Source organism: Xiphophorus hellerii, chromosome 6 (genome assembly GCF_003331165.1).
Source record: "Xiphophorus hellerii strain 12219 chromosome 6, Xiphophorus_hellerii-4.1, whole genome shotgun sequence".
Taxonomy (NCBI): domain Eukaryota; kingdom Metazoa; phylum Chordata; class Actinopteri; order Cyprinodontiformes; family Poeciliidae; genus Xiphophorus; species Xiphophorus hellerii.
The window spans coordinates 27923563-27936374 of record NC_045677.1 but is presented as its reverse complement, the minus strand read 5'-3'; the positions used below and the strand labels follow the sequence as shown (position 1 = coordinate 27936374).

The 12812-nt window shown below is 37.7% G+C and overlaps 1 protein-coding gene across 8 annotated transcripts in view; it reads left to right on the top strand.

Annotated features, from left to right (window-relative positions):
* Positions 1 to 12812, top strand: part of LOC116721375 (disco-interacting protein 2 homolog C) — a 163372-nt gene that overhangs the window by 64008 nt on the left and 86552 nt on the right. Inside the window, exon 1 of one of the 8 annotated variants that reach the window (XM_032565052.1) lies at positions 10925 to 11080. The exons of the other annotated variants lie outside the window; for them this stretch is intronic. Within the exon in view, the coding sequence (XP_032420943.1) occupies positions 11074 to 11080 (7 nt within the window). The 5' untranslated portion in view covers positions 10925 to 11073. Of the gene's footprint in view, positions 1 to 10924; positions 11081 to 12812 lie in introns of those variants that run through there. 8 annotated transcript variants of the gene reach the window in all.

Sequence of the window (12812 nt, the reverse complement as noted above, 5' to 3'; positions counted from 1 at the left end):
TGTGCCGTACAAAGTGTTTTGTTGTTGACTTGCCATCCAGAAACCACTTGCTGCAATCTTGTTGGCTGTGCAGGAGGCTCCACTTCTACTTTTCAAAGATGCACAGTTGTATAATTGCATAGCCATTTTCATGTCTGAGTGTAAACGTTGCGTTGGGAGTGGGAGGCGTGGCCAGCAGCTGCTTTTTTGGATTTAAAGTGACAAGATGCCCTAAAACAACTCAATCTGATTATCAAAGAATGATTTTGTACAAACGATGTTATCAATCAATCAATCAATCAATCAATCAATCAATCAAGTTTGTTTCAGCTTCAAATCATGCTTTACATCATAAGAGCACAAAAATACTAAGTCATAAAAAACAACATACAGTCAACAATTGAAAAAACCAATAAAAACATTACGCCACCATAATAATCTTTACACATCAAATAAGTTGCATTTATTATTGTTCAAAAGCAAATTTATTTTAAAGTAACTCAGTGTTTCAACTGTTTTGCAGTTTTCTGGAAGTTTGTTCCAATTTGTGGTTCATAGACACTGAATGAGCAATGAACATATTTTGTATAACCAATATATATATCTTAATCTGTTAAAAGAAACATGGGTTACCTTTAATCAGAGGTGGGCAGAGTATCTAACATTTGTACTGAAGTAAGATTAGTGATACTTTAACATATTTTTACTCAAGTAAGATTAAAAAAGTACTTGGTAAAAAGTCTACTCAAGTACTGAGTAGCTTATCAAATCATCAATCATTTAATATTCTCAAATGACGTCATCAGATGAAGGAAAATATAAGGTTAAGTGGAAATTTTGGTATTTTAAGAATCAAAGCAACAATATAAGTAACAAAAATAACAAAATAAGGCAAAAGAAAATGTTTCCAACTGCAGGTGTGTGTCTGATTGGTGAGTTTTTGGTTAAAACGTGTTTGTTTTTCATTCAGTGGGAAGAAAATCCAGAAATTTTACTCAAGTGAGAGTAGAGATACTTCATAATAAAATTAATCAAGTAAAAGTAAAATGTACAGCGTAGTAAAAATACTCCTAAAAGTATTTTTTTTTCAAAAAACTTACTCAATTAAATGTAATTGATTAAATGTAACTTAATGTACCTTTAAGAGAGTTTATCCATTAGCGTTAAAGTATAGAAAGTAATCTGATAAGCGTAAAGTGCAAACAGTTCATGCAGTTAAAAGTTTGCACTCTGCAGCAGGAGTTTTAGAGATCAGCTCGACTCAGATTGAAACCACATTGTTGCAGCAGCACACGCTGGTATTTCCTCCCTGTCAGAGCGCTGGGATGCTGGGTGGAGCCCCGACGGGGGAATGCGAGCGCCTTGCCAAGCAGCACTGCAGCTGACTCTGGTTCAGCACATGGATGGAAATACCGCCGCTGCTCCCTCCATGCCAGGCGGGAGACAGCTGTGCTGCTCTGGAAACGAACACCAACACTCAGTGACTCCCAGCTCCGAGACAAAACGCAGGATCTCTGAGGACTAAAACCGTCTTCTTATTTCATTTTTAGCACTTTACTATGGAGCAGAAACATTGATTCATTTAGTTGCTGTGCTTCTGAGGGAATAAAGTGTTAGTTGGATTTAGTATGAGCAACAGAGGGCAGACATTCTGTTAAATGTTTTAAGTAATAAATGTTTATTTAGAAAAGTAATATTGGTTGTTTATAGGGCTGGACAACATATCAAAAACAGTATATTGCTAGATCAATAAATCACATGATAAATTAGAACGAGCTCTATAATTTGCCTGATTTGTCGTTTTTTCCTTTTCTCTCTCTTTTGGTCTCAACTTGAAGGACAGTTTAGTTTACAGATTTCTTAATCTCTTTTATTTGTTGTTTCTGTTCTGTTTGTTTATTCTGGATATTTAAAAATGTTTTCCAGTTCCAGTGTTAAATGTACAGTTGGATCTAGAGTTTAGTGGTCTTTGAGAATGTGTTCTTCCATTATTATGCCATTATTATTATATTACTTTAAAAGTCTCAAAACAATAGAATTTGTTATTGTGATGCCTATATACCACAATAAACGCGTAATCAATATCATAGATAATACATCTGATATAATATTCAAAATATAGAATATTCAGTGAACTCTGATTCAGAACTGCACAGCATTCTGGGAGATGTAGGCAGAAGAAAGACTTTAGTCACTCAACCTCTCATTCTTTCTCTCATCGCTCTTTGGTTACCTAGCAACTCACTCATTTTTTGGTTACCTAGCAACAACCTGTTGAGTAACTTGTGCAGCAGCAGTTTCAGGTTTTGCCACCATGCCTCATAACTGCATAAAAATTAAAACACCAACCTAAAGTCAAAAGTGAATATAACAGGAAAGGTCATGGCACCAGTTTGGCCGAGTTCTAGTGTAAATATGTCTGTAAGGTTACAAGAAGCTTTAAAGCAACATGTAGGAGCTTGTTTCAAATCAATAACTCCTTATTATTGATGAAAAAGTTCTAGTTTCACTGGAAGATTACTTCATTTATGGAAAATAATTTAACATATTTATGTGATTACATATCCAGTAAGTAAGGAAAATTGTTTATTTTTTTAAATGTAACCAATAAATTAAACCAGAAAGATAGAAATAAAAAGCACAATATGTTGTGATGGTGATGAACAGAGAAAAATTAACCCAAAATCCAGAAGCTTTGAGCTTCAGAGGACCTGTAGAAGTGGAGAGTCGTCCTCAGATGCCAACTAAGCCCTGTAGCCGCGATCGGTTTGGCCTCCATCCTTCACTTCCTGTCTCCATCTAACTCTGTTTGATGGTTTTATGCAACCAGTGGATTATACTGTGTTTGTGTGGGGTGTGTGTGTGTGTGTGTGAGAGAGAGAGAGAGAGTTTAATCTGCAGGAATTATGGTAATTTGTGCTGAGAGACTGTGGGCAGCTGTGATTATGGGGCAGTGGTGTTTAGTGAAATCAAATCCTCGGATTTCATTGAAGCGTTGGCGGCGCTGCCATCACTCATGATCGCTTTAACCTGCCGCTTTATTAACCCAGTTAAAATAACACTCATTCTGGGCTTCACTGCTGGACTAATCTGATAGAAAGGCTCCATTATGGGGAAAAAGCAGCAGTAATTTCTTTCCACACTCTGATTTTGCACTTTTGACCTGCTAAACTTTGGCTTACTGACCTCTCACCCGCTGATTGGCACATTTTGTGTCTAAACTTTGTTCTTTATTCAATAAAAACAGAAGCTCATCCTGTATTTCTGCTGTTGCGTGTAAGTAACATGTATGAAAAGGTTTTATTTTACTATGTAAAATTCTAATTTTGCACATTTTTGTACTTCCATTTGGGTTTTGCTTCTTATAAAAACAGGCCAAGCACTTAAAAAAAATCCACCCAGCTGTTCTTTTTGTCCATAAGTTCTGGAAAATAACCCGTTTCTGAAACCTTCCAGATTGGCAGGCACTGCCCCTCACCTAGCAACCCCAGCCAAGCCCAGCCTGTTACCGAGCAAACTCTGCAGCATTCTGCCTGTCTCCTAGCAACCCAAGCTGAGCTCCAACACATTTGATCAGCTGGTTTTACCGATGTATGCGCTGTACAATGGCTGCTGGAGTGTTTTGTTAGTGACTTCCCAGCCAGAAACCACTTGCTGCGTTATTGTTGGTTGTGCAGGAGGCTCCACTGCTGCTTTTCAAAGCCATATATATATGGATTGTATAATTGTGTCTGTTTTTCATTTATTTTCATTTGTGAGTGTTCAAAATAGGCAGAACTGAGCAGAGTAAAATCTCATTAAGAATTATTTTGTGCAAAAAATAATGTGGCCATAGACGTATCCTAAGCTGTTCAACGAAGCGTAATGGGTCACCTTTAAAAGCTTAATTTGCTGATCTGCTGAAGGACTGAGCTCCAGTCTCTGCTGCGTTGTAGGATTCCTGGTGAACACAGCTGCTCCGGCGCTTTGCTACCCCCCTGAGATCCACACTCAACTTCACCGACAGCCACAGTCTGGGTCACTGCTTCCTCCTCCTTCTCTTCCTCCTCATCCTTTTCTTCACATTGCAGCTGGCGGATGTAATTGAAATGAGGAGGAAGCATTTTCTTTGGCATGCATTGACACCAATGATGTGGACTCATCACCTATGGCTGTTTGTATTTAGTTTTTAGAGTTATTGATATTCATGCGGTTTTGCAGCTTCGTACTCACACACATCTGGGACAGAAATATCCGGCTCAACAGCTTTTCTGCCAAGTTGTAGAGAGATGTTTTGTGTTTTCTGGGCATCAGAGAGTTTTTTCCTGAATGTGTCTAAATTGTTTCTGTCTCTTACCTCAGAGCCAAACCCTCAGACCACAAACTGCCAACAACGGAGCGACATCCAAAATCATCCCTCTTATCATTTGAAATTATGGTTGGGCTGTTTTCTATGAATTTCTTTGTTTCTAAATACCAATTTTTTCCCTACTTCACAGTTGGAATGGTTTTTCTTTGGAAAGATTTAGAACAAAGGAAAACTGTTTTGAGGACATTACTTTCTAGCTAACCATTTTAGCTCGCTAGCTATCCTAATCTAATTGTTAAAATTTAGCATTTAGCAGGCTTCAATTTCTCTTGCCACTCTTCAAAATGGCTAACAGCCATCTTTTTCTCTACACCACTTTTTGAAATGGCTTGCTAGCTATTCCAAGTAGCTTGCTTTACCAATCTAATGGCAGAAACAGGAAAGCATGTCTTTATTATAAAGCAGTATTTGGTCGAAGCCCTGTGAAACACTCCGCCTCCGTTGACAACGCAGCACTTTGTTGGTTATCGACAGGCGGAGAGGTCTGCGCTGAACCGATCCCCATCAGATCTTTCCCATGATTGGCTACGTTCTCTGTTCACCTGCCAGCTCCAATTAGGTTCAATCCTTCATTCACTTAAAGAGCTTTTAACTGATTCCTTTCTCCACCACAGATGATGTGGAGATTATAGGTAAAAAGGTCAGCAGCTAAATTGAGAACCACTTGTCTGTGTTTGTGTTTGGGTTGGGCTGAACTGATACCTTCATCACCTTCTGTTATTTATATTCAGCCCTGGAAAGACGAAGCAGGGAGAGGAAATGGATGGATTGGTGGATCTGAATAGCATTTAATCTGTTTGAGGACTTGGACTGGGCCAGTGCAACATTGTATTGTTGGTGACCAAGCTTCAGTAGGCCTCAAATTTTACTGCAGAATATTTTGATACGCAGAAGGATTCATGGTCGACTCAAAAACACAAGGATCCAAAGTACCCAGGTCTTCTGGGTGAAAAATCATCCCTTCACCTCGATGTTTGAAAGTGGGTAAAACATCTCCTCTTTCAGTCTGGAGGACATTGTGCTTTCTTCTGATGCAACCTTGATATTCAAAGTCAAACTTTTTATATCTTCCTGTCATGAACAGTAATATTTAACTGCTTAGAGAGGCCTGTGGAGTCTGAGATGGAGCTGTTGGGCTGCAGGTTAATTTTTCTGAGCATTGGATTCACTGACTTTGCCTCCTGAGAGGATTGGCTGCTGTCTGTAAAATCACTAGACCAGGATCATGAATGTTCTTAAAGGGCCGGTTGTGCCAGAATGTATTGATAAAACAGTTCACAAACTGTTAAAATATCAATATCAATTAATTCTTAAAATTAGATAATATTATTGATCATCTTTTCAGTCCCTCCAGGATTTCATGATTCTTTTTGTGATTTTTTTTGGCAATAAAAATCAAAGTGTTTGTGGTACTAATTTGGAAATATTTACAATATTTGTGCTTATTTATGTTGGTAAATGCGACTTTTTTTTACTCTTGGTACAGATCATGGGCTATTATCTGATATCAATAAAGGCCGAGGCAGCTGTTTAGTACAAGAAAGAACATTTTTGATAATTTTTGAGAAAAATCTACAAAAAACTCTCAATTATGTATTGGCTCAAAAAATTTGGGGGATTTGCTGATTTTGCGTAAATTTCCACGAGAAATCTCAAGAAACTGGAGGGACTGATTGATACAATTTGGCAGTATACAGATAAAAACTGCCCTGATTTGATTGATAACATAATGTTTAAGCACATTTAGTGTTTAGTCTAGAATCTAGAGGGCCACATAAAAATCTTTGGCGGGCCGGATTTGGCCCACGGGCCTTGAGTTGGACACGTGTGCAGTAGATGACCAGTATTTGCGGTTTTCTGAAGGCGGAGTTTCAGAAAGAGTAGAGATCTTAAAGAGACAGAGTCCCAATTTCAATTCATTTAATTACAAAATCAAATTTCTTTTAGGTCATATTTGATGTATGTACCACTTTAATGACAGAAGGTAACATAATTACTGGATTATGCTATAAAATTTGCCTGGAAAACACAAAATAAATATATGAAGATCAGATAATCAGTACATCTGATCCGCAGCACCTGGTTGTTGTTTTTGCTCTTTCATCTTAAGTACACACAGAAACCAAGCAATGTCTTGTTTGACTTATCATTTTTGGTAGTATTCAGATTTTCTGCAGATTGAAGTTTTTATTGAAACTCTGCATCTGGTTTTTTTTTTAAGAGAAGGTCAATCAAGGGGGAAAAGTTAGCATTGAAATATTTTGGCTGATTTTAACCATGAACGTTATTTTCAGTGAACAGAACCGGGTTTTTTGAAGGGAACCAGATTGAAACGCCTTTCAGTCCGGTCAGGACAGATGAGAACCCGGGTCAGGGGTGAGGTTGTAAAGCAGTCGGTTTGTTTGGGTGATTTATGTGTTTGTCAGAAGTCTAACTGTCACCGTCTCAGCCCTGAAGGTAAATATCATCGGACTGACAGCCGGCTCGGCTTTAAGCACAGGTGCAGGCCTGCTGTTTGCATGTGGGTGTCGGACATCAGTATCAAAGGTTGTCCTGGCCTATTTCGGGAATTTTATTTGACTGTTGAAGCTCATATTTGATCCCTCGTCCTTTCAGACTTGATCTGAATTTCTCACTGCTTTCTTCTCCATTTCTGATCTATTTCTGGAATATTTAGAGTAGGAAAGTTTCCGGCTCCCACCTTTTGGTGATAAAACTCCATCTGCATCCTGGTGTGATATCTGGATCAGGAAAAGTTCATGTAAATGAAGGTAGACACACAGGAGAACGCATCAGGACAGTTTTAGCTCACTGAAAGGTCAGCCAACCCCACCTGTAAGCTGCAAACAAAAACTGAGCTGCCCTTATTTGCATGCAGAGATCAGATCTCAGTGAGGGAACAGCCAAACCGGCAGCAGAGCATTTTAACATCAGGGGGAAGTTGGTGTTCAGTTCAGGCTAATTCCAGATTAAGTTCCTCTTTTCTCTCCCCTTATAGATGGATTATAGTTTATAGATATGTTATACACGCATCTATAAGCACTTTAACATAAAGAAGGAGACTATATGCTAAAAAAATTATATTTACAAATGCATAATGTGCTTACAGGGTAGTATGAAATGTTTAGAATAACAGCTTCAGATAAGTGAGCAGACTCACTATTTGGCAAGAACCGATAGATTATGTCTTCTTCCCACTGTTAATTAGTGCATAATAAACAGTTATTAATGATTTGTAAAGTGCTTAGAGATGAATTAATATATATAAACTATTTATTAGCCACCTATAAGTTTTCATTTAGGATAATAATAGCAAAGTGTTTTTGCATCACTGGCTAAAGAATTAGCAGCGCTAACTGTAAAGCAGTAATCATAAACATTAGTTCTGTTAGCTAAGGCTAAGGCTAACTCTAAGGTCACCTTCAATTCAAATTATAAATGCCCTTGAAAAACTACAACCTTAAAGCACCGATTTGATATTGACATATTTTACATGCTCTATAATGTTTGTTCTTGTCTGTATTTTTTTTCCCTGAACGTTTCTTGTTCAGGATAAATTTCTTGGGAATACGGGGGGAAAAAACGGAAGTACTGCATCTTCAACCTCTTCAAAATAAGAGCATGAATATAAACTCTTAACTAATTGAACGAATTTCTAAAAGTCGATAATCAAAACTTCAACTCAGATGTCAAACGTTATTCACTTGAGAGGTTACGAAGCAGTCAACTAAATTGGTGCTGATAAAGTATTTTGAGGATGAAAACCATGTTGCATTTTTATAGAATTCCTGTAAAATATATTAAGGTTTGTGGTTATAACTTGACAGAACGTAAAAATGGTTGAAATACTTTGGAAGCACACCATATTTTTCACATTAAAAGTGGGATAAACTTCATAATAATCCTTATTTTTACATCTTAAACAGCCGTCCTCTAACCAGGGGTGTGTCTGGTTTCTAGATCCTCTGTAAAAGTCATTTTAATTCAACCCATGTTGTAATCTTATATAATAGACACACGACACTGCTGGAATAAGTGACCCCATGACCCAGATTTTCCACAGTGAAGAGCTGCGCTCGCATCACAAGACTCTCGGCTCGATGAGGGGACTTTTCTCGGACATGTAGGTCAGTCAGCCGAGCCCCCGCGTCACGAGGAAACCGATGTTCGAATTGTTGCGGGACGGGTCCGTCTCTCCCTCCCTCTGCTTCCCTCTTTCCTTTGGAGTGTCTGTTTTTGTTTCAAACGCAGGAAGTGAGATCACCCCGCTGGATTTGTTCTTGATTTAAGATGACTTCATTAGTTTGGTCGATCTCCCCTGAGCTTCTTAGCGTTGAATCTGGGAAATGTTTGGATTCTTTGTTGAGTTTCAGTAAAATGTGGAACCAAAAAAACTTCTGGATGACTTTGCACTCATGAGGAAATGTCGATACAGAACATGTTACGATCAATAAAACGAGGGGAAAACTTAAGTTGAAGTTATTACGTCTCAGTTTTCAATAGTAGACAGTATTGTCTGCACCAACAATCAACAAATACATAAAATATATTAAAATGCCAAAGAATTAAAATGAATAACATTGTAATGAACGCTAAAGATACTAAGTTATTAATGTAACAGCTCAAAATTAAGATTAGGAATCTCATAATCTCATACTCTAGTAACATTTTTGGATATTTAATCATTTTTTTCAGGACAAATAAGTTTCAGTTTCAAGAATTTTGCAACTTTTGTATGAATTTAAACTTTTATCCAACATTTTTGCTCTGGAGAAGCCCAAGACTTGCTTGTACACTTTGATATTTTTTACTTTTAGTTAAAGAAATAAAAATTAACTGTTTTTTAGCAGGCTTCTGGTTCTGAAGAACCTAAAGATCCAATTTAAAACTGGTTCACCTCATGAGTTTATTGGCCTTTTTGTTGCTGATTAATTTTTCTGAAATTCTAAAGTTGATTTCCCACCTGATAGTCTGGTACACTAGCACATTTGTTTTGGTTGTACTTACCCAGAATGCTTTGAGCTGTAGTACACTTAAATTTAAATATGCATTCGAACCACACCAGAGTTCACTTTAATCAAACCGAGACCGAGGTTTGTAGAAGGATCAGAGTTTGCTTTTTTTGGTCCGCCTCAAAGTTTGAAATGAACCGGACTTTCTAGGTAAACACACTAAAGTTCAATTAAAGCGGATTAAACAGGGTTGGTGTGAATTCACCCGTAATGTCTGTTAGAGTCCTGTGATGCTAGTGTCTTGGGAACAGATCTAAAACGGAGCTCAAAGATTACTGGGCTGGGAACACAGCCTGGTGGAACACCCACTAGGAATCAAGCTCCTTGTAGACTGTTGCTAAAAAATCTTGTGAACTAGAAACTAGCACTAAAGTAGCTAGTTTGTTAAATCTACATCCAGTAGCTTTGTAGGCAGGTTAGAGTTCCTTTTTTTTGGTCGGCATCAGAGTTTGATTTTGTTTTCACATTCCCCCAAACAAACTAGAGTAATCAGTGCTGGTGTGAAATTAGAGGTGGGTGAAATGGAGTTAAAGTTTTGTCGTAATATTTTGTGGTACCTTTGTGATGACGATAAAAGTGACAAGAGGAACTATTTATTGTCATTTTTAGGTAACTTTAAGACGCCAGTCACGTAAAGAAATGTAATTTGTATTACTAACCTGCACACAGTTTCTGCATTAATCAAATTTTCAAATTTATTGGTGTTTATTGAACAAACAGTAGAGAAAGTAGTAAAACTACCAACCCCAACAATGTGAACAGTTTCAGGGTGTACAGACACCATTAATTGGAATTTATCATAACAAATAAAAATCAAAATTCTTATCTTCAAGATCTCTGAATGATAAATAAATGCCTACCCCTTAGTGAAATCACCATGAATACGGTTGTGTTCTGGTTTAAAGTTGAGCTAAAAAGCGGCCAATGTCTAAAGAAAAAGAGAAAAGTATGAATCTAAAAAAAATTTGTTGCCTTTAAGCTTCTTTTCCATACTTTATGTTGAACATTTAGAGAAAACCGCCCATAAAAGTCAAACTTCCTTCACTTTGATGCAGAAATGTTGCGGTCGCTCATGTGAAATAGCAGTTAAAGTGGTTGATCTTGACGTATTTGTCACTGTCTGCTTGAGTTCAGCTGTCAGACAGATGTCTTCTCTGTTCTTCGGTCGGTTCAGTCCATTAAAACCAGCAGAAAAAAGCCCCTATTCAGTTCTACGTTTGCTTCCGTCAGCCTAACGATACCATGGATTACGCTTCTCCTCGGCCTGGTTGGCGGTTATTGAGCAAACAAAAGAGACGGGAATCAAACTTCCCGAGGGTGTGTGCATCCTGATCGCCTCCCTGTGAAGTCGGCCGACAAACTAATTTGTTTGCTTTGCTGATGTCGCCGGGCGGCGTGTTTGGGCAGGCGGAGCTTTTTATTTTAGCCTAACACACAACACTTTGAACTCAGGGTCGATGAAGCAGCTGCCAGCAAATCAGGAGAGAGTGTGTGCACATGTGCGTTTGTGTTAACAACAAAGGCAGCAGCGAAATATCAGGAAACACCTTCAGCCTTTTGTCTTCAGAGCAGCTGGAGCCGCTCCTCTCGCTAACCAATGAGCTGCTTCTCGCTGAGTGTGTGTTTAATTAGGAGGGTGGGCATGTGTGTGTGTCGATGGGGAATGCGCAACCTGTGTTTTCACGAGATGCGAGGAAAGTTGTTCTTTTTTAACTCCTAATCACTCTCACAATTATGCATGGTGAGTAATTTTCAATCTGCTTTATGAAAGTTTTAAAAGAAATTTCATTAAAATTACTGCGTCGTTGTTTTTTTTCTTGTTGCTCTTATGTCTTTCACGTTTCTCAAAGTTTCAGCCTCTGTGTTTTCACCCGCGCCGGGTTTATTTTGTGTCTTTTTTTCTGTGATGTCATGCTGCCCTGCTGACCCTGTTTTTAGAGCTGCAGGATGATCCTCGCAGCTGTTTCTGGATAAACAGAGGATGTAAGCGCAGCGTGCTGACGTAGGCGTGTGGAAACCCCTCACTGAGAAGGATTTCACCCGCAGTTTCAACTCCTTAAAACGGCTCCATTTAAACTATTCAGAAGCAGTAACACTTTACTGAAAGGGGAACAAATAAAAGCAGCTGTTTGACCCAGTTTTCTGTGTATTTGTAGCTACTGCCTACATTAAAAATCTTTGTCTATATTCCACTAATGTTGAAAAAATTCAAATTTGCAATTGCAGTGTTTCCATTAAACAGGAAATTAAATTAAAATCACATGTGAATAAGCTTGAACAGGCCGACCGACTATAAATTCCCCAAAACAGGCCCCATAAATTTTGGGGAATTTATAGTCGGTCATTTTACAGAAGAGCCTTGCATTCAACACTTTGTCAGACCACACATATTTTTACAAACTGTGTAATATTGAGAGCTGCACAAAACAGCAAAAACAAACTGCAACCCACAAAGAACACAACTTCCTGTTGTCTTCTTTGGCGTTTCTGCCAGTGGTAACATCCAGCTGTTGATCATGTGACTTGTTTGATGCGAAAACAGTGTTTTGATACGGCTGAGAAACCACCTCATCCAAAAACTGTTTATCAGAAACATTAGTTTTTTTCAACATTTGCGTGTTTCCATGAAGCAAATTTATTTTCGTGATTTAGATTTGCACAACTTTATGGTTAATATAAATGCAGCAAGTGACAAAGATCATTTACTAGAATCAGTGTGAGATTGTTACAATATTGTGATTTAGTCTGGACGTTATCAGACTGAGTCTCCTCAGTTTTGTAACTTAAGAAATAAAAATAATTAAATGAAGGTGGGTACAGGTTGCCATGGAAACGCTTTTCAGTTGTAGTGATTCAGAGCTCTTAAGTTGAGCAAAGGTCAACGTATTCCCCAGTTTGATTCTACACTCTGGCTGTTCTTGTTTTTTGCGACTGGAAATGGCTACGTTCAATTCTGATGTTTTTTTTTGTTGTTGTTTTTGCTGAATTCGATTTATTTTCTTTTTTTGTGTGGTCAGTGACTTAAAACAGAAAACCCAGAAGTTATTGAGATAAATAATATTGTTGTTTTTAGACCGTTTTGAAGTAATATAATGGTAAGAATGGCACAGTAATGCAAGAACACATTTTCAAAGAAGAATAATCTTTAAATGCTAAAGAGAATTTAACACTAGAACGGGAAGATATTTTTAATATGCAAGATAAATAAGTAAAACAACAGAAACAATAAATAAAACTCATTATTTAAAAGCTTTCTTTGAGACCAAATCACAAACTGAAGACTTTTGTCATCCAGTTTTTGGTAGAAAAGAGAAAAACAATAAACTATGCCAATGGAAATAATTAAGCTTGCGATTAATTGATTTTATTGATTATTGTTACAGGCCTAGGCCATAGCAACAGGTGGGGAAGGGGGAAGAAAACCTGATTCTTTCTCTGACTTATTTAATAAAAACTTTACCAATGGTTTGTTT